The 21,484-nt window shown below is 39.1% G+C and overlaps 1 protein-coding gene across 5 annotated transcripts in view; it reads right to left on the bottom strand.

The window, feature by feature from the left end:
- mical2a (microtubule associated monooxygenase, calponin and LIM domain containing 2a) overlaps nt 1–20,692 on the bottom strand; it is a 64,934-nt gene extending 44,242 nt beyond the window's left edge. For 2 of the 5 annotated variants that reach the window (XM_057855599.1, XM_057855453.1), the window contains exons 1-3: nt 20,197–20,689; nt 4,199–4,573; nt 2,227–2,434 (exon numbers count right to left, since the gene is read on the bottom strand). In XM_057855599.1, the coding sequence (XP_057711582.1) occupies nt 2,227–2,434; nt 4,199–4,462 (472 nt within the window). In that variant the 5' untranslated portion in view covers nt 4,463–4,573; nt 20,197–20,689. Of the gene's footprint in view, nt 1–2,226; nt 2,435–4,198; nt 4,574–20,196 lie in introns of all 5 variants that reach the window. The other 3 variants (XM_057855523.1, XM_057855679.1, XM_057855760.1) reach the window with 3 other exon arrangements.
- Nucleotides 20,693–21,484: the final 792 nt, after the last annotated feature.

Here is a 21,484-nt window from a genome sequence, read left to right as displayed (position 1 = left end):
AATGATGTACCGCAAGCAACATGTCACTTTTGCTCATTACTATTCATGATATTAGCAATTGTGGCTAGGCGGGTCAATCTCCCGTTTGTCCCCAATAGTAAATGCATGGAAATAGTGTACGAACTAGTGTTTACTAAGCTAAACCTAGCAATTCTGTCCGAAAATGATGTCCCTGGTGCCAAATTCACTGGTAAAGATGTGGAAGAACATACAAATGTTCAGTTGAAGAGATGGCTTGAGTGTCGAGGATGAAAAAGACAGGAAATAGAGCCAACTTGATCCAGAAGTAGCTTTTTTATCGTCACCTTTGTCTTGTGTGCATTGCCTTACGCCACTGACAATTACATTCTCCTGTTTCAAATATCTATCCTTTAACAGCATATGCCCTGTCTTTCTTATATATTATATCCTCTGGTTGGCTTACATCTCTCACCGTTCTTGGGGGTAATTTACATAGCGATCCAAAATGCAGTGACAGCCAATGAACACTTAATTTTTTTCATCAATAACAAATCTTATTTCTATAATTTATTTACAATTCCCTTTACTAAAGTTTTTTTTTTTTTCTTTTTACAACAGAAAAGGTAACAACAGTGGCAGTCAGATACCATTTTAATTTTTTCAGGTCATTCATTGTCAGACAGAAGCAGCACGGCAAAACGCCACGCTGGAAATTAAGTAAAAATATCAAAATGGCCATGGCCCCCAACAAAATGTTTACTGCACATGAAATGTGAATGGCTTCACCTTGCTGGCGTTAAACTGGTCTTTTGGATGTCCGCTAGAGTCGTTTCTACAAGTTCCATAGCGGCAGTGTTTGATCGGCATCTTCTTTTTGAAAACTTACCGGAGTAAAAACAAGCAGAAATAACATGGATTGTATGCGGGGGCGTGTCTATAATGACCCACTTCCGCGTTACGATGGCGGTGTCACGGTGTAAAAATAGCATTCGTGCGGTACGCTATTACGTCAGCAAAGAGCGAGAGAGACAGGGCTCTACTGTAGCGATGCAGCTGTGCATTAGTGCCTAGCTTGAACGCGGCCTTTAAGGGAATGGGCGAGCTTGACAACAGTCAAAATTAAAATGGTGGCATGGGGATCTGTGCTCCAAATAAACGATGGATGGATGGATGGATGGATGGATGGACGGACGGACGGACGGACGGACGGACGGACGGACGGACGGACGGACGGACGGACGGACGGACGGACGGATGGATATAAAACTAAACGGGAATTATTTATGTCTGTTATTTGTGTCCTCTTTTTTGGAAATCAAAATATGATCACCCTAGAATGGCATTGCAGCAGCATTTTTTCGATGCTCCTGCACATACAGGTCAGTTTGCACAGCGCATCTCAGACTGCGAATTAGTGCGCATGCATGACACTTGAAGGGGCTCACTTGACAAAGGCAGTCTGAACAGACACACCAAAAAAACAGATATGACAAAAAAATCGGAATTGTGCATTAAGACCTGCGGTATGAACCTAGCCTAAGTTGTGCCTGTATGTGTACAGTATATTGTACCAGCCCAAAAATGCACAATGACGAGGAAAAAAAACTTGTAACTCGTACTGGAGTGTTAGTGGGGAATTTTCCTTATCTGACAGCAAAAGCAAAAACTACATTATAGTAATTACAATAAAATGGAGAACAGGCAAAGTAGGAGTCTGTTCTTGCGACTGTCAGTGTGAAAAAAAACAAGTCCCACTTGAGTAGTAACAATTTGCAGGTCCAGCCAAACAACAAAAAAAGGCAATTTATACAGAAGACCGGAAAATATGGTATCTAAAAAAATGCACACATTTGCCAAATTGAATGAATAATAATAATGAGACTTCGGTGTAAAAGCCGCAATAAACTCTCCCACAAAATATGGAATGTGTTATGTCAACGGATTGGAGCAGTGCAACTGTAGAACATACCACAGCTGCAAAACTCACAACCCTAACTAAAAAAAAAAATAGAGGAGCAGCCAGAGAGGAGACCCAAAATCTCTTTCTACTGTAATCATTTCACCTACCTTGCAAATATTAAACATGCTAATTTGTTTTGAGGTTATCCTGAAATTCATTTTTTTGTTCCTTTTGACCTCATTACCTTAAAATTGAATCACTTCTTTATATTACAAATATATCCTGTAAATTTGATCATGAGCCCTTTATTTGTTTGAGGTATCTTAAACACAAACAAACAAACTGACATACGGCGCTTCACTCACTGATATGATCGATGGCCCCAGCGCAGAATTTGCCATAAAACTTTTTGGCTCCGAGACCCCGCAGGTCATGAATGGTGAAAGGCCAGAGATGCAGCACGTTGTTTCTGGAGAAGGAATCCCTCTTCTCGACCACCACCACTTTAGCCCCCATCAAGGCCAGCTCGATGGCCGTGCGCAGGCCGCATGGACCTCCTCCGATGATGAGGCACTGGGAAGACAATTTGTGATTAAGTAGGTGTCACATTACTCACAAAAGAGTGTAATTTTTTCTGCTGGTGTGACATTCCGTTTATTTCCTAAAGACCACAGAGTGTAAACACATGCTAATCTCATCAAACCCACTTTGCAGGACTATTTTACCCAAAATACGAGTCCGGATCATCTGAAGATGACATCACTAAGAAACAAACATGTAGATTAAAAGGTTGCCAAGAAGGAACACCTGCCAAAATCTTGCATCAGCGTGAGCCGTTGCTCTTCGAACGTCGGCCACAAAGCGCATGAAGTCACCTTGAGTGAAGCAACAGCATCGGTCTTTTGTCTAAGAACTGAGCCCAAACATGACATCAGCTTCTTGGATGATAGATGAAAGAAGTGACGCATGTGTGCTGTAGTCTTTCTGGGAATCTTCCCACCCCCCCTTCCTTTCCCCTTAAACGTTTAAACACAACTGTATATAGTTTAACAGCATGTCATTTTATTTCTTTTGGCATATCTTGCAGATTATGTTGATGCTTCTCTGAGCTTGTGAATCCAAAGATTTCATAAGGACAGAAGTTATAAAATGCATAAAAGGAGAATGCGAATAACAACTAGGAAACATTTGTCAGGTTTATAGTTGCCTTTGCACCAGAGGTGATGACTTTGCTTTAGTCCCCATGTTTTTTAATCTTGTTCCACTGGGAATTTAAGGTTGATGACACAGTGTTTCACCAGCCAGAGGTTATCATCAGCATAATGTGACAAACTTTTCAATTACATCTTGAGATGTAATTTGTGCATTGAAAGTCATGAAAATACACAAAATGTTGTATTTATTTAGTCCCGTTTCCAATGACTGGTGTTTTTATCCAGTTTATCCGCTGAGTCAGGACAACCACACTTCCTGTTCCACTTGCAACCTCGCCGTCACAGAGGAAAGACGCCATGCCCTGAACTGAAACTGTTGCGGCTTTGGTGAAAATGAGCTGAAAAGCTGTTAAAAATATTAAAATTGCCAAGACTGATCATCTCCATAAGATACAGTAGTTCATGCCAAGTGTTTTGGCCCACTGCTGAGGTTCCGCCGTGAACCCAAAATGACATCACATCCTCGAAAGTAATCATATAATAGTGAGTGCAGAGTGATATCACACACGTTGCTTTCGTAGTTTTCATAAAACAAAGTCACAGATCATTTAGTTGTCATTTACAAGTTGTTCTGTAGCTTATAACAGCTGTAAATCAGGAGGATATTTTAACATCACAACATTCTTCTAACCATATTTTACATTCACTATTATCTTTTAACTCCAGAAAGAGAGGCATTTGTGCTTTTTAACTCACTGGTTGCCAGTGACTGCGACAGATGTCCATTTCAAATTAAGGCTTGCAACAATGAGTTAAGGGTGCATACTGTATACCAGTATTTCTCAACCCATACATATGAGTGTTGTGTTAATACTGTAGATAGTATGGATCTCTCTAGGCAACCTTTGATGGAATTGCAGTTTCCAGTTGCTCTGGGGTCTGTACAGCACCATAATTACAATTTAATTAGTCATGCATGGATTAACATGAGGTCACATGTTTATTTCAGACCTAACTGTGAAAACACTTAAAAGTTTTTCCAGATGTGCACATATTTGTTGTACCATACAGAGCCTTTGGATGAAACGTATACTGTATATAGTGGGAATAAACGGACGGTACCGATTGTAATTACGTAGAAAATGTTACCAAATCGACTGTACTAGAAACTTGATTATCCTACCTTGGTGCCCACACAGGCTTGACCATTCTTGTACTCCTTGTGGGACATTCGCTTATCCAGCTTACTCCATAGTGCTTTGGCCTTCCAGGATGTGACCTTGGCCTTCAGACAGTTGTAGAAGGTGGCGTGATCAGCGGGGTCCAAGTCCAGCTGCCTGCACAGGACGTTAAAGGCCTGCATCGTTCCCTTACATGTGGAAGCCTGGACAAAGTCCTCGAAGAGCTTTCCAGTGTCACTTTCCCGCTCATCCTCTGTCTCTCCCATCTTTTCCGACGGCGGTGGCAGATGCGTCGGTGCGCCAAGGCTAGTGCTTCTCGCAAGCGCTCCGCCAGATGTGGCTACACCCTCCGCTCAGCCTGTGCCGTCATGCCCGGTCTGAGGAGGAAAGACACACAGTCTGATGTCATCTGGTGGCCAAGAATTCAGAGACGCCTTCATTACTTGGCTGAAGTAACCATATTTGGGTTTTCATAAAATAAATTAATATATCGCTTGGCTGCTGTGCCACCCTAATACAGGGGTACCTTAAGATATTACATTTTTTCATTCATGCTTGCAACTAAAAAGCTCATTTAAAAGCATCTATTCCCACTGAAATGAATGGAAATTCCATTAATACAGCCGGACCTTCCCTCAAAAATGTGGTTTTGTGGGGCTACATACTGCATCTCACTGGCTTTGTTGTTTTTCTTCTTCATGGGATACAAACTAAAATTGCTACTCCTCCGTCATTCTTGGACGTAGTAGAGTGAAATTTGATAGCTATATTCTAAAAATGTGTGCGCGTCGATCTTGGAGCCTGGTTTGTATTTATTCTATTTTTTTTGTCTCAGGGCTGTTAACATTACATTACATTAATTGAAGACTGATTGTAGCCTTCCGTTTCCCAATTGGCCAGTAAAGGGCTTGCATACTCTTTGCATGTCATGCATTTGAGCTGATGAGACTATTGGTTCCGAACTAGCCAGGAAAGAGCATACGTGCTCTTTGAGTGTGCTTATGTGTCTGGGCTGATGAGACATTTAAAGAGCGAGCCAGGCGGTCGTAGCTCTTTTGAACTTGTTAACTCATTGCATGGCAACAGATGGTCAATTCATTTGATATGAAAGGGCTGGCAGTTTCACACATGATCTTGAATGAGATCGTTAATTCTGAACACCATTACACAGGGTGCACACACATGTGCAACTACATTATTTCTGTTGTTACATTTTTACTTTGCATTTAAAAATGATTTGATTTTCAACTGAGATGCACAGGCTGTAATCACATTGGCTGACTCTTCATCATTTTACATCTCAAAAACAGACTTTTAAACAGTGGTGTGTAGACCTTTATATCCGGAAAAACCTACGGTACTTCTGTTAAATATTTACAGTTACTTTTTAGTGTTGCTCTTCTTGTTCTTGCTGGGAAGGACAGTAACTCAAATTGCTACTCCTCCATTAGTTTTAGAAGGCTCCAAATGAAACTTATTAGTCATATTGTTGGCATGCATATATGCATTGATCTTCCTTTTCCTCAGGACTGATTACCTCCATTAATTACTTGCGCAATTTAAATTGCTACTACTCCATTATTCGTGGATGGATTAAAATGAAATTTTGTATATTCTGGAGAAGTACGTGTCGGTTCTCGGAGCCAGATTTTTTTTTTCATTTGCCAGGCTAATTAAATAGATTATGTAATTGCAGATTAAAATTTGCTACACCAACGTTAGTTGCGGACGGTTCAGAATGAAATTCGGTAACTATGTTTTAGTGGTCTAAATGCATCGATCCTTGGAGCCCGGATGATTTCTCTAAAGACCTGAATTAGATTGAGTAATTGCAGAACTAAAATGGCAACTCCTTCGTTATTCGTGGACACAAACTAAAAGTCCGATATTCCGATATTCTTGGACGTTATAGAATGAAATTTGGTAGGTATATTCTAGGGATGTATATTGCACGTATCGTTCTTCAGTGCCCGATTTCAAATTTTTTGTCTAAGGGCTGATTAATTACATTAAAAGGTTGTGGAGTTAGCCGGTAGAGGCAGCCGGACGGCCGTAGTTCATTTTGAACGTGTTCTAATCAAGGGTAAGGAAACGATGAATATAGAGATAGCACAAATAAATTTTTTTAAAAATGTTCCCGGCAGGTAACTACCAAGTGAAAATGCTGCAAGTAGATTGGACACAGACATAAAGGGATAAACGGTTGAGACCACAATTTGTGTGAAGTGCAAAGCCTTTGATATTCCAATGTCCAACTCCCACTACCCTCCCAAAATAATCCGCTGTTGCTTTCTCACCCCGCCCTGGGCCTCAGGTGGTGTTGCAATGAAACTGTTTATGAAGCGCTTTTAAGACAAGACACCAGTGCATGCATCCCGCAAAGCTGAGCCGCCGCATTAAAAGACAAAGCCTGCATCAAATCCGTAATCATCCTATTGTCCTACCGGACCTCCCGTGCGTCCAAACACGACCTTTCACCTCTCAGAGCAGACATTCAAACGCAGGCAGAGCACATTCCTCTTAACACGTGCCTCGACCAGCTCGGATCTGCGCCGTCAGCAGAAGAGCAATGGCCCGATCGCCACACACTATCACTCATGCTCTGCGCAGATGTATAATGTGAATTGGGTGGAAAATATAAGGTACATTTCCAGAAAGTGTCTGGAAAAATTTCATAGGAGGCTAAGCGTAGGACACTTTCCATGGGAGTTCACTGGGGATTAAGGATAATCTAATGGAAAGGTATCATATTCAAGCAGAAATATAAAATATGTGAGTTTTTTTTTTTTTTTTTTCCACAATTCTTAGTTTTATGTTTAGTTTGACAGTAAACTTCAACTGAGAGCTGCCATTTTATTAACCATTTATAGGTCAAGTGGCTTTATTTTAACAATTATCCTTTTCATGCATATATATATATTTTTTTACGCTTATAGGGCACTTGTTTAACTCATTGGCTGCTCAAACATTAATTTGCCCCTCCCAGTCGAATTAAGACGCCTAGCTCCACCAATGGCACAGAAACATGAGCATTTACTTTCAGTCTTCCCAGTTTAAATGAATTGGACATCTATCACCATCAATGGCAAGCAATGAGTTAAATACCGTACTATGGGGAAAAAATGCATTAGAGTGTTACTTGAGGCCATCAGCAGTGTGCATTACTATTTTTAATTTATTTTCTTTTCATCAATGTAGTTAGATGTACCGATCCGATCACGTGATTGGAAATCGGGCCGATTGTGCCATTTTTCAGAGGATCGGAATCGGCTGAAAAGGTTTAGGTTTTTAATTAAAGATATATATTTATGTTCCTCTGCTTCATGCGGGTACAGCCTTCACTCTCCCTCCTGCTGCTTTTTTTGCTCACCAGTGCACTGCAATTTGCTTGTTAAAGTTAATGATAAGTGACAGCCGTTGAAGCTTTGATGTTGCCAGAGAAGCCTGGGAGCGCTACATTGAAAGACGCTGTATCTGTCAATAATCATTGAGCTTGTTAAACATTTGCGGTAGTGTGCTGTGGCAACTCATTGTGTGTATGTAAGTGTTCTCAGGAGCGTGAGCGGATTTGAGGGGGCTCACTCACTGAGGCATTTAATAACGGCATGTATAGAGGAGTTCTAAAAAAATCGATTATTACATGCATCGCGATTCGACACGTGACGATTCGATTACGATTCATAAAGGTTCAAAAACGATGATTTTCACTCATAACTTTATGACAGCCGCTCGTTGCCGAACGAAATTTGAACAAGCCAAACGAATCGTGGGGTGCCTAAGATGGCACACCCCTATATGTTTCTATGTTAATCTTGTTTAAAAATAATTCAGTGGGACAGTAACATGTTTAAAACTTTTTTTTTTTTTTTTGGAAACAATATTTTTTTGATATCGGATCGGGACTCTGTATCGGCAGATTCTCATAATCGGGTGACGTGGACTCGGGCGCAAAAATATGCGATGGGGCCATCCCTATTAATTTATCAATGTATTTATATTTATTGAAAAATTAACAAAAATATTTGTTGTTTTTTTTTTTCAAATAACACAATAATTGCTAATGTTTACATTTTTTGAAATGGCCAAAAATAGTCATTTGTCCTATAATTGGTTAATCCAAAATGTATTAAATGTCAACAACAAAGTTTATAAATTACCAAAAATAGTCACAGGCCCTATGAAGGGTTAAAGTTTAAACTTTTGAATAGCTGTTCACTGTAGTGACCAACATACCGTTGGCGTCAACATACCGGTATGTGGACATCACATTTTGGGTCATGAGGCTACACCTGGAGGCAAGTTATTCTAGGTAATATTATAAAAGCAACACTAAGTAACTTTAAAAATTTTGGTCGATTTTAGCGACGCCGGTGGACAAAAGCGGTAGTGTTTTCCCTTAAGGAAGACCGCGTTTCCCATGAGGACCAGAGCACACCCGCACAGTGTCTAAAAATCATGATCTCCCTCTCGTCTGCAGATGGATTAAACAACATTTCTGTTTTCAGAGGTTGTATGAAGGATGAATAGTAACAAGGTAATGAATCCAGTTGTGGCTAAACAACAGCATATGATGGTTAGCAACCGTGTGGCCACCCTCCCGAACTTGACGAGTTCGGTTGAGGGGGGAGGTGGGGGCGTCACGCCAGCGAGTGAAAGTCGGGCCAATGTTTATTCTTGAGTATCCTGGTAGTCTCCCATTTTTTTCCCCCTTGTTGGACAAAACATGTGTCTGTTGTTTCTCTGCCATCTTTGCAGAATTCACGCAAAAGCGTAAGCATGGACTTCCGTCTTTATAATGAATGGTGAAACGGGGAAAGTGACGTATGCCGTAAAGCAGTGAGCACATTTGTTTTTTTTTGTGTAGCAGACACTGAAATAACAATAACACACAACATTTTTTTTTTGTTATTTCTTAGTATTTAACAGATTGCCTGCAACTGACAGCAGACGGTTCTAGACGTATGATCCATTTTGACTGTGAGAGGCTGGAAGCGAATAACAGATTGGACCTCTAGTGCCGTCCATGGCAGCCATTGAGCTCAATGAGTATCCTATATAGGGGTTAATATGCACCATTTGCAGTGTTATTATGACTTGTACCAAACATCTTATTTGCAGCTGTCTGAGTCGCCCATGTACTTTGACTATAATAATATTCTACAAGGATCTCATTCAGCCTATTACAGCCCAGACAGCTAAAGTATACACGTTGACTGATGCAAGTGCTTTCAAGCATGCTGGAAAAGGGGCATTCAAACATGGTGGTATGCGGTTGACACAACATCCATCACAGCGAAGACTGAGAGAGATTAAGACAATTACAGTCCAGAAAAGAAGCAATGCTGAGCAACTGTGAACTCTCAACTACCTAATAATTGATTTATTGCTCAATATCATCAGAGCTCATAAATCACTTGGCTCTTGTAAAATCCATAAAAAGTCATGTTAACAGCCCTCAAGTCTGCTTTTGTGATTCAGTTCAAGAAACAAAAAAAATGGGTATAAATGAGTGGAACCATATGCATAGAGACTAATGAAACGCTACCACTTGAATGTCGCTTCAGCCAAATCAAAGCTCTGGCTGAATCGAGATGGTCTCAATTGGAATAGCACGGACGTGATCGTCGCACGCTGACAGAATGGAAAAGTCACTTGTGGGCAGACGCGGCCAGGCCGCAGCACGGCTGTAAAAATACGACTTAATGACAGACTGAGCGAAGAGAATACGCAGGCCAACAACATTCAGCAGACATCACATCTGAAGCGTGACGCCGTCACGTTTTAAAACCTCAGTCAGCAATAAAGTCGACCTGTTAGATTGATAAACTAAACTTACTACAAGGGCTGAGCAGAATAGTCTTTTTTTTTTTTACTTTACAGTGTCACAATGTGTACATAGTGTAACCAATAGAAACATGTATTTGTGTGGTATTAGTTAAAGCAGACTGTTTGTGTTTCTTGTTTTGACTTTAACTTAGCAGGAATCCAGGCAATTCCAAAGACATCACAGTGTAGACAAATTGAGTGTTTCATATTACAAAGATCATATTTCATTCAACAATATTTCCGAATTACACTACAAATAATAACAATAGCATCAATTTAATACTTTGACAATTATTATATACGTAGTACAGTACTGTATTTGGCTGTTTGCCAAACTTTGCTGGCAAGGCTATGCATAAAAGAAATGCCATATGTGAGACATAAGCTTACAGAAAAGTGGAATGTTAAGAATGTACTGTACCTGTTGCACCTGGATTCCTTGTGCAGAAGGACTATAGAATAAACATTTTGACGTAACTACCACGCCACTATGACCACCAGCACCATAAAATGAATCACTTGAAAGAATGAGACTATGTATTGTGTTCAATCAGAGAAGATTTTTTTATAAGATGCAGTCGCATAAAGAGAAATCTTAATTAAATATCCATCAATCCAAAGTTAAAATATTGAAAGAATTACCACTATTTTTAAACTGAGAATAAAAATGAACAAAAAGACAAGAAAAACTGCTTTATTCTAATTTCCTCATAAAACAAAAATACCCCTATTTAACTATATAGCCTTTATCAGAAAAAGTTTGTACAGCTGTGTTTAAAATGTTACAAATCTAGCTAACAGCAATCGGGTTTTTTAAATATATATATTATATATATATATTTGTATATAAAAAATTACTTCATTTCCAATTTTTTGATACATTAATTTCCAAATATTGGCAGTACAATCCCTACCCGTTACACAATTTCAGTATATTTATTTAGATCAGGGGTCGGCAACCTATGGCACGCGGTCAGCACTGGCATGCGAAGGGTTAACCAGTGACACGCGAGCACATGGCAAAATAAAAAATAAAAAAAATGCACCTTTTTACCTGAAATTAAAACATTTTCAGTGGCGCGCCCTGTTACTTAGGGGCTTTACGGGAGTGCCCTTCCCACACCCTCCGCTTATGGCGTTATATTAGAGCAATAATGGATTTTGAGCACACCTCCAGCTCTTCCTTAATTCTACGCTGGTCGTATTTTTTTCTATGCACACTCAATTCAGCACAGGCTACTAACGTGTTACGAAAACAACCAATCAGAGAGCTGGCGGAAGTGCACTGTGTTATTAATCTGCACTTTTGGTAATTGCTGTGCTTTCATCTCTGCACCGTAATGTGGAGTGGACAGGCGATTAACGTAGCTCGTTGTCGTCGATTCGTCCGGTGCTTACTTCGGAGAGGTGGCGATGTGTATAAAAACACAGAGACGCGTTGGATGGCTATTTGCTGTAGACTTTCATTAACAAAGCAAAAACCAGCGGGGGACACAGCCACTTTTCATGGCGCTCTGCACACAACTTTCTCGCAACACCTTGCTTCGCTTTCTCGCTTTTCCTTGCCCAGATGCCCACTTCTTCTTCTACGCTTAACTAGAAGACAGTCATACTGTAGGGGACAGCGGCCCCTTGGGGATGCCGGTAACAACTGGTTGGCTGGTTACTTCTGCTAGCTCTGTTTGTGCGTTGTGTGTCGCACAACAAGTGTCAAACGCCACTACGAGAAAAAACGGGGCCAGGGATCACATTAAGGTAGGCATCTTTTTATATTTGTAATAGAAAATCTAAAATCTTGCATATAATTCACTCTTATAAGTTGCTAGTGAACAAGACAATATGTAAGTCAGCTGTTCTGACTTTGAAGGTTAAAATAGCCCACTCTGTACTGTGTAAGAGACCTGCACTGAGAATCACACTTGTTCCCCTTTTCCTGCTGGGGTGGGGGTGTGTGTGCGTGTGTGTGCGTGTGTGTAATATGTTTACATAAGATGATGATGCAGTACAGTTGTTACTACAGTTGCACTTATTTTCAAGTTTTGAGATTTTCTGCAATCTGCATTCATCTTTTAGTAAATTGACAAAGAAGAATGGTCGTTTTTAATGTAAACGATTTCAATGTATTTCCATGTTGTTTTGTTTGGAGTAAAATTACAGCTCTGTTGGATTTAAAAATTCGGATGTGTGTCATTAATCTTGGTGTGGCACACTGATTGACAAGAAAATTTCAAAGTGGCACGCCACACCAAAAAGATTGCTGACCCCGGATTTAAATAGTATATCAAAGCAATACTATTTTTTGACTTAGGTAATTATACATTTATGTATTACTGTTCCATACGTTCATCGACACTGGCAAATCTAGCAAGCCATGTCCATAACCATTGTTCAACATGTCTGCGGTTATCAAATACCATCCGTCCTTTAATAACACAGCAGCTAAAACAAATATTTGTGTGGATCTAACACAGCAGCTAAAACAAATATTTGTGTGGATCTACTGTACTATTCTTTAACAGGCTTATTGGAAAACAAAAAATCCACTCCCCAACAGGAAATAAGACATACTGTGGTGTACTGTGGCCTACGACAGGACTCAGTTATATAATCCTCACATTTCTTTTCCATTCCAGATAACCCTTTGGCATCATTCGAACACTTGAAAGGAAATTTAAACTCATATGCCAATCCTATAGAAGTACAATTCCATTGTAAATAGTGGACATAATAAAGCCGTATTTGAAAATGAGAATCGTAGAAGAGGTCATCAGAGTTGATTCAACAGACACATCCTAAATGAGGAAAATCAACAGAAACTTCCACTCCTAGAAACCAGAGGAGACGACAAGAGACGTGATCATCAAGTGAGTGAGTGGTGACGCAATCACCAGGAGAATACAATAGGAAGCTGACGGCACAAAGGAAAACATTGGGAGTGCTGGGAAGCGCGCACACTTTACAGCCAGTCACCACACGTAATTACAGACTGGGCCTTAGAAAACCAGGAAGGAACCATCCGTTCTGCCTGATAAGCAACCACGGTGCCAACGGGCTCCGTCCATCAACATGAAGGTCACAGAAGGTAGCAGCATTATCTCAGCTACGATATCAGGCAGTGTCGAGACAAATACAGGATACAGTTTGTTTTCATTTTATAGGGCAAGTGATTTTTGGTATTTTAGACAATAATGCATTTTTGGGATAAATACATAAATAAAAAAATTATTAAAATGTTAACAAAAACAAAATGAAGTTAATTTGAACTGGGAGGACAGGCTTTTAATGCTCAAGTTTCAGTGCCATTGACGGTGATTTCCAATCCATTTTGACTGGGAAAGTTTGGTAGAGAATCCCCTCCCTTCTATAGTTCATTTTTCCATTTTTGTTATGAAGAGGGAAGAGTAACAAAGAGTGACAGGAAAATGAAACTAAAGTCATGGTCTGGTGAGGATCTTTTATGCAATGTTCCCCAGCCATAAAGGGGTCAACGGTATTAGTGTTTGCCAAGAATAGACGATTTTGCCAGTCAACAATGAGTTGAGAGCAGCTCAGAATAGACAAGTGTTATTGGGTTGCAACCCATGACCTGTAAAAGATATCATCAACAAGAGTGCGTAAACAAGATACAAACATTGGACAGAGTTCAGCTCGTTGGAATTAGGTGTTGAAGGAGCGTTCTATGGAAAGTAGGCCTTTCTTTCAACTGTTGCATCAATCTGTAATCTAGTTTTTAAGGTGAAAATATATCAGAACAAATGTAATTTAATATACAACGAGTAAAAGGTTGACAACTATAAGAGGGCGTGAACGCATTATCTCGGTTATTTTGAAATTCCTTCAAATAATTTCAGTTAAGTCGTGCAGTTTTTGGGTCACGTTAACTCAGTCAATACCAGGCGTGTTTTTGCATATTTTACGGATTTTTACAAGAAAGTGTGAATGTTTGTCCAAGGCTGCTAGACTATAGTTTGTTTGTAAACACGTGCAATGGTGGACAACATTTAGAATTCTCTTACTTAAAAAAAACATGGCTTTTAAACAAGGATGTGCAGACTTTTCGTATCCTCTGCACACCCAACATGTGCCACAAAATAACCCACTTTAGTCCACAGTGGTGATAGTCACTCACATAACACAGGCCTACAAACAAAAATATTTTCGTTTCTGCATGAGGTTTTTTTTGTTGTTGTTGTCATTTCTAGATAATTAGAACCAGCTGATTTCAAATGTGCTATTGGTTTTTCCTAATTTCCTCTATTTTTTCAGATCTTTAGAATTAAAGTTATACGCTGCTTTCATAGGGTGATGATAATGGCAAAAGGAAGACATATGTGTAAAAATAATCCAAATGTATTTTGCTACATTTACGGAGAGTACAAGCTGAAAGAACAGCGACGAGGCATTACTAGTTTAGTTAAAAGATCATACAAAGCTTATTTTGGCATGGAAATATTGGGAGGAGTTTCAGAAGAACAAGGTGAAAGATTAAAGATAGAAAGATTCAACAAGATACGAAAGTAATAACCATTATCAAGGATTGCTGGATGTGGTAATGATGGCAGATTACTGCTGTAGTTTAATGCACAAACTGCTACTAAACATGATAGAAAGTGCCTAGAGAGGTCATTGTCTCAATTAGAATAATTACTCTATTCAAAAATTTTGCTAAAGTTGGTATGTTTATTAGGGTTGGCATCGTTTGAAATTGAACGATTCCGGTTCCGATTCCATGTTTCGATTCCGGTTCTGAACGATTCTAGATTCCGATTCTTTTCAGCGGCAGGGTAAAAAAAAAAAAAACAACAAAAAAGAGGCAGGGTAAAAAAATTTAAAGTTTAAAAATGCATTGTTTATATTTATGTCTTAACTTCTGGATGTTTTTATTTGATTATATAAATTTAAAATTAATTATTATTTATTATTATTTTATTATTCATTATTTTTATTATTATTTATTATTAATACAACTATATGAAATTCATGAATTATATGAATTTCTCACAGAGCTATTTTTAACTTGTATATAAATATCAGTCTTGAATGTGATGAAGTTTTTTTTCCCCACAGGAGTGCACTTTCACAAAGAAGAAAACATTTACACATATTCTTTTGCCATAAATGTACCTTAGCTGGGAGCTACAATGAAGCATTAGTACAAATTCTTCTATTGATTATAATTTGAAGATTTTTTAATAATGTTGATTTTAACGGAGGCGTCTACTGCTTTAAGATGGCGGCTGTTTGCTAACGTCAGCGAGTCTGTTATTTCGCATCTAGTCCTCTATACATGTGCTAACGCTGCCGACTCTGTCATTTCGCATCTAGTTCTATATACATGATATTGACTATAGCCCGACGTAATAATATGTCTTATTCTCGTACTATTTTCCATCCATCCATCATCTACTGCTTAATCCGGGGTTGGTTCACGGGAACAGCAGAAGACAGACGTAATTTAAGGTTTTACCTACCTTTCTGACTGGTTAGACAGAGGACCTGCGGGGCACTCAGCTATGCTACTCGGCACTTGTATTCCATGAAGCCGGAGGTGTTTAATCATACTGGTCGTGCAGACACCTTTGCATGATATAGTTGTGTTGCAAATGTTGCACTGAGGTGAGTGTTTTTGAGCAAAACTTTTTACCGCCGCCGCACCGTGTCAATGGTTGTAATCAAGTTGCAGTGCACAAACATGCGCTTCTTGTGGCTTCTTTTTCGTGGTTTTCGGCAGCTATTTTTTTTCGCTTGACGGTCAGGGCATCGAAACATGGAATCGAAATTTAAAAATTCAAACGGTTCCGGGACCATTGGAGTGTTAGAACTGGGACCCATCGATGCCCAACTCTAATGTTTATGATATAATTCAAATGGTATTTGAGGTTTCTCTTTTTATTTATTGAAATAAATTGTGTTTGGATATTTAAGCTTTTTGTGTCCTTAAGGAAATATTCCATACAGCTATTTTATTCTCAGTGACAACATTTAAACTGTATAAACTCGCAACCTAGAGCCAATTTCTATATACTGACACTTGCACTGCATTCAGTGACCTCAGTTTAGCTACAAATGGTTTAAAGATTTAATGCATAAATTTGACTGTTGACCAGTTTGTGGACAACAACAAGGAGCATTCTGTCAGCCTAGTTTTGTTGTACACAAGTTAATTGTGCTGTGAGGAAGGAAACGAAACATAGCAGAACGGAAGGTGAACGTTTACGACACCTCCATGGCAGTAACCAGAACAAGCTTTCACTCACGGTGGCTCAGATTGCTGTGTGACTACATTCATCCACAGCAGGAAGGGCCACTTTTAAACTAATTTTATGATTCATTTAATTGTCAGTCCTGCTTGGTTCATAAAATTGGACATCTTTGTAGTTTTGTTCATCTGCTTGTTATTTTCACAGACGTATAAATGTATAAAATGTAAAAAAGGCTAAGCAAGAAACAATCTGAGGTAAAAGTGATACACTTCCACATTCCATCGGCACGTTGGGAAAAAAGCCACTTCTGTAATGTAAATGTCAGCTTCTATCTAGTTCTACCGAATTTCGTACATCTCTTTAGAAGATTTCGCATACATTAATTCTTACTAAAAAACGTGTAGAACAAAAGCCCGGCAGCCAATTGGCATGACTAATCATAGTTAAATAATACCACAGGGCTATTACAATAACATTTAATGGTCCTTAACTTTCTTTTTGAAAGACTGAGGGAAATTCCATAAATATTGCAGTAGCAGCTGAGTGGACACACAGGAGGTGATCATCTAAAAGAGTGAATCATACAGTCGGACAAAGTTTGGATTCCAGCACTTCTGCTCTGGAATGAATAGTAAAGAAACCAATAGAAGCCTGTGCCGTAAACACACACAAACTATGCTTACGAAAGCGATAGGCCTCTCAAGATATGACACCTTATCTTTCACGACGTGAATCATTCCAGACGGTCGACGTGGAGGAGGTGACTGAGTCAGACACCACATCACCCACAGGGTTAGGTTTGCTAAACATTTTGCCCATGACTTTATCACAGATGTGTGGGGGAACTCTGAGATTGTTTCATTAAAAGGGCAGTGCCCACAGATGGTTTTCCTCATCAAAACAGAGTTGCAGGGTTTTTTAAAGGCTCTTTGAGCTAATGGCAGGTGTTTACTTACTCCCAGTAAAGTGTTTGAATGTGATGGGGGTAAAAAAAAAAACTTATTTAGTGATTTGTAATTGGTGCAGATTGTGTCTTTATATCCTTAAAATTCACTTGCAAGAGGTGATCGAGTAAAATTAACTCATTCGAAAATATCCGTTGATCATCGCGACAAGTACTATATGAAAAAGTGTTTTTCTGGTTTCTGTTAGGGTGTTTCACAAGCACAGTAGCTGGATTTTAACCTTTAGTCGCTCAAGAAAACATTAACGAGCAGACTTGTCACTCAGCTGCCTTCTTCGGGTGAGCTGACAGGGTAGCATGTCAGCACCACACCTTTCTCTGGACATTGCAGCAGCGAGTGTCACAAGAGACACCGTTTCACTCATAGATTCGAATCCAAAATTCTCTCGGAGGTCATACGGCGGTATGGAAAATAATTTAACATTTATTCAACATCCTTGATATGAGTGCTACTTGTCGTCTACTGTGCTGCAGTAAGTAGTAAGACTTTATGGCCCAACTAGTAGGTCCTAGCACCCTTCTAATACTATCAAAAAGCTCACTAGAAGTTCTACTAATGCAGAAATGTCACAGAATACAGTAGAGGGGATAAATAGTTACAAGTAATAAAAGTTCAACATTAAAATTGAATATCACACTATAGTCTGACATTTCAGCATGCGAACAGGCATATCACATGTTACTAGTGATCAATCAAATATACGGGTTGACTCCCGTGCGATACAACTACCCAGAAAGCAGACCGACATTGAATAAACGTTGATTTTCCATCAAAATCATCAGTATGGTTGACATCGAAATTTTCGACGTCAAGTGACATTGAAACAGCGTTGTTCTATGGTATGTCAGGCGATGGCTGGATTAATATTGTTTTACAGTTGATGAACTAATGTTGACAAATAGTTGATTTATTTGTTTATTTGGGGAAATATGATTGAAAAGTCATTGAATTACGGATGAATGGGCGTTTTGGTCGAAAACATAACATTAATTCAGCGTTGTTCCAATATTATTAATAATCGAAATGACGATTAGGTTTTGTAAGGATTTCAACGTTGAAACAAGATTAATTGAGGGTGCAAAAGTGACGTTGATGCAACGATATAAGATCGACAGCGGAATGTTGATGCAGCATCTTTTCAACGTCGGTCTGCTATCTGGGTACTTAACCATTGATTGGACATGTGGCTATTTTTGTTAATTATTCGAAGAAAAAAACTTGACATCACATTTTTGGTTATGTAGCCCACAATTATTATTAATTACTATGAATTAAGAACATAAAATACTGAATAATTTTAAAATGTTTAAGGTTTTATTCAGTATTCTGAAAAAATAACATTGCATATTAATAAAATGTGAATGAAAACAACATTTGTAATAAAAAAAAAAAAAAATTGGACATCACTGCAATAAGAGCATTCGCAGCCAATGACTTCAATAACTCAGTGGCGCCTCCAGAAATTTTTCATAGGGGTGGCCAGATGGGGCCACTTAAAATCTTGGGGTGGCCAAAACTAAAAGCCATAATTTCAGGTTTTCATTATATTATTGCAGTAAAAAGGTCAGGGGAAAACTATCAGAAAGACTTAAGGACACGGCTACTGTTATACTTTGGTGTATTGTGTGATATTTGATGTTACTAATGATTTAATGTGCATAGTCCATAACTGTCCAGTCAACATTTTGAGTTCCACAACAATTCTGTTTTATTGTGTTATGTATATATTAGGCATAAGGTGTACATTTAACTAGGGCTGTCAAACGATTAAAATTTTTAATCGAGTTAATCACAGCTTAAAAATTAATTAATCGTAATTAATCGCAATTCAAACAATCTCTAAAATATGCCATATTTTTCTGTAAATTATTGTTGGAATGGAAACGTAAGTCAAGACGGATATATACATTCAACATACTGTACATAAGTACTGTATTTGTTTATTATAACAATAAATCCACAAGATGGCATTAACTTTATTAACATTCTTTCTGTGAAGGGGATCCACGGATAGAAAGACTTGTAATTTTTAAAGGATAAATGTGAGTTTGTATATTGTGACTAAATATTGCCATCTAGTGTATTTGTTGAGCTTTCAGTAAATGATACTGTAGCGACTTAACTGTTCTGCCCAAATGCATGATGGGAAGTGGTGCAACCATGACTGTGTGTGGTGGCTGAAAATGCTATATCTTCTCTGTGTTGGGTACACTACAGGGTGTTATGAAAAAGATCAACTCCTGTCATTCTTCCCCACGTCGCTTCCCACAATATTTATAGTTGCTGTGGGAGAGATGACAAAGCTTTTCCCAAGTAAAAGCACGGCCCCAATGAATGCTTGTATCTACTCCACTCTGCCTTTTATCTCTGTATATAAGTAAAACGGCGCCATTGTAGGCTGTTTGCGGCAATGCGTGAATGAGTCGTAGCGCGAATGCGTTAATTGTGATGAATATTTTCATGTGATTAATTTTTGAAAATTATTTACCGCCCGTTAACGTGAAAAATTTGACAGCCCTACATTTAACAATACAAAATAAATGCATTCATTTGGGATGAAATGCATAACTGATGCTACAACAATCTAACGATATACTGGCAAGCGAGGTGGTCAGTGGGGTGGCCAACCAATTTATAGGGGTGGCCGGGGCCACCCCTGGCCACCCCTTGGTGGCGCCACTGCAATAACTCTAAATAAATCAGTTTTATTTTATAAAGCTACATGTAGTACACAGTTGTCAACTCTTGCAAGAATATGAAAAAGAATGTTTTAATTGCTATAGATGTCAACCGAAATGTTTACAAAACAGGAGTAATCAACGTACTGTATTAGCTTGTCCTAGCAATGACCAACGAGCTACTTGAAAGTGATTTATGGCTAACAAACACCTCAGCGGGTCAAAGCTCAAATAAATTGAAATAACATTTTCTTTACGTCAGGGAGCCAAAACAAACGCCAATATCTGACCCACCCACAGAGATACAATAAAACAATAAACGCCTTACCTCATTGAATGGAGTAGAGGTGTTTTCATTCCAACAGGACACAAATTTCCACCAGCTGCTGCTGAGGATGATGCCTTGAGAAAATTCAACAACAAAGTCAGGTGTCTCACCCTGAGCAGATTCACCGACATGAAGAGAAGTCACTCACATGTCTGGGAGTAAAATAGCACTAAAGTTCCCTCGTGGGTGTTGCGTGCTGGATGTCAGCCGGTGTGTGAGGGCGGTGCTCGGACGTGGACACATCCCACAGCTGCCGCCTCTGGCCCCGGATAGCCCTGCTGTCAATCCGGGAGACCCGGATCTCGTCTACTGATTTTTTTCACCATCACGCCGATTTAAACGAAGGGTTGACACGTGGCGGTTGGGCTGCATTTGAGCCAACTGGTCTTTGAACGCATCACCCAATTACAACAAGAGTGAGGAGAGTTTACGAATTCATCCGCACTCGAGCGGTCTTTGAACGCTTACTCAAAGTAGTTCAAATCAAAACAGGGGAAGTGATTATGATGTTTCAGTTACTTCGCGACACATGGCGCCAGCTCGCTTTTATTAACACTTTCGACGATACATGACACATTCCAAGCGTATTCGTGGCCCGGCCACCCCGCCGGCGAACACTAGGAACATCTCACCACCTAGCGACCAGACAAACTACAACAGCATTTTCTTTGTGGGAAATAGCACTATCTAGTGGACCCTAGAAGCAGCACATGAATATATTCTACTACTTTCTCGTCATTCACAGTGTAGGAAATGAATAACACGTTGAACGTTCACACGTTAAAATTGCTTGAAAACAGGAATCTCAAACTCAATATATCAAGGGGCCGCTAGTAAGAGAGTCTGGGCGATTCTGGGCTGCATGTAGGAGAATTTTGTTAAAGAAAAAAAAAACTTTCACTAACTTGTACGCAAACACCACCAAAAGTTATCATTAGTTTGAGCTATGATAGACTAGAAGAGATTTAAAAATAAATAATTAAAAATGATAAAATAAAATGCCGAGGGCAACAAACATTAAGAGCACACTTCCCAAAATTATTTATTTATTTAATTATTTATTTAATTATTTTAAATTGCCTATAGCAAAATACAGGCGAGCCACAATAATATACTTTAATGTCAAATGGGGGGGGGCTTAAAATACTTTCTTTTTCCTCCTCATTGGCCCCCAGGCACAAGTTTGACACCCCTGCTTTAAAGTTTCTTCACTTTACTTAAAATAAACAAAAAAGACTATTACTGAACTTCACTAACCCAAACAACAAGGAAACATTGGCTGAAATAA

Source organism: Corythoichthys intestinalis, chromosome 1 (assembly GCF_030265065.1).
Source record: "Corythoichthys intestinalis isolate RoL2023-P3 chromosome 1, ASM3026506v1, whole genome shotgun sequence".
NCBI classification, from domain to species: Eukaryota; Metazoa; Chordata; class Actinopteri; order Syngnathiformes; family Syngnathidae; genus Corythoichthys; species Corythoichthys intestinalis.
This window is presented reverse-complemented; position numbering and strand designations above follow the sequence as displayed.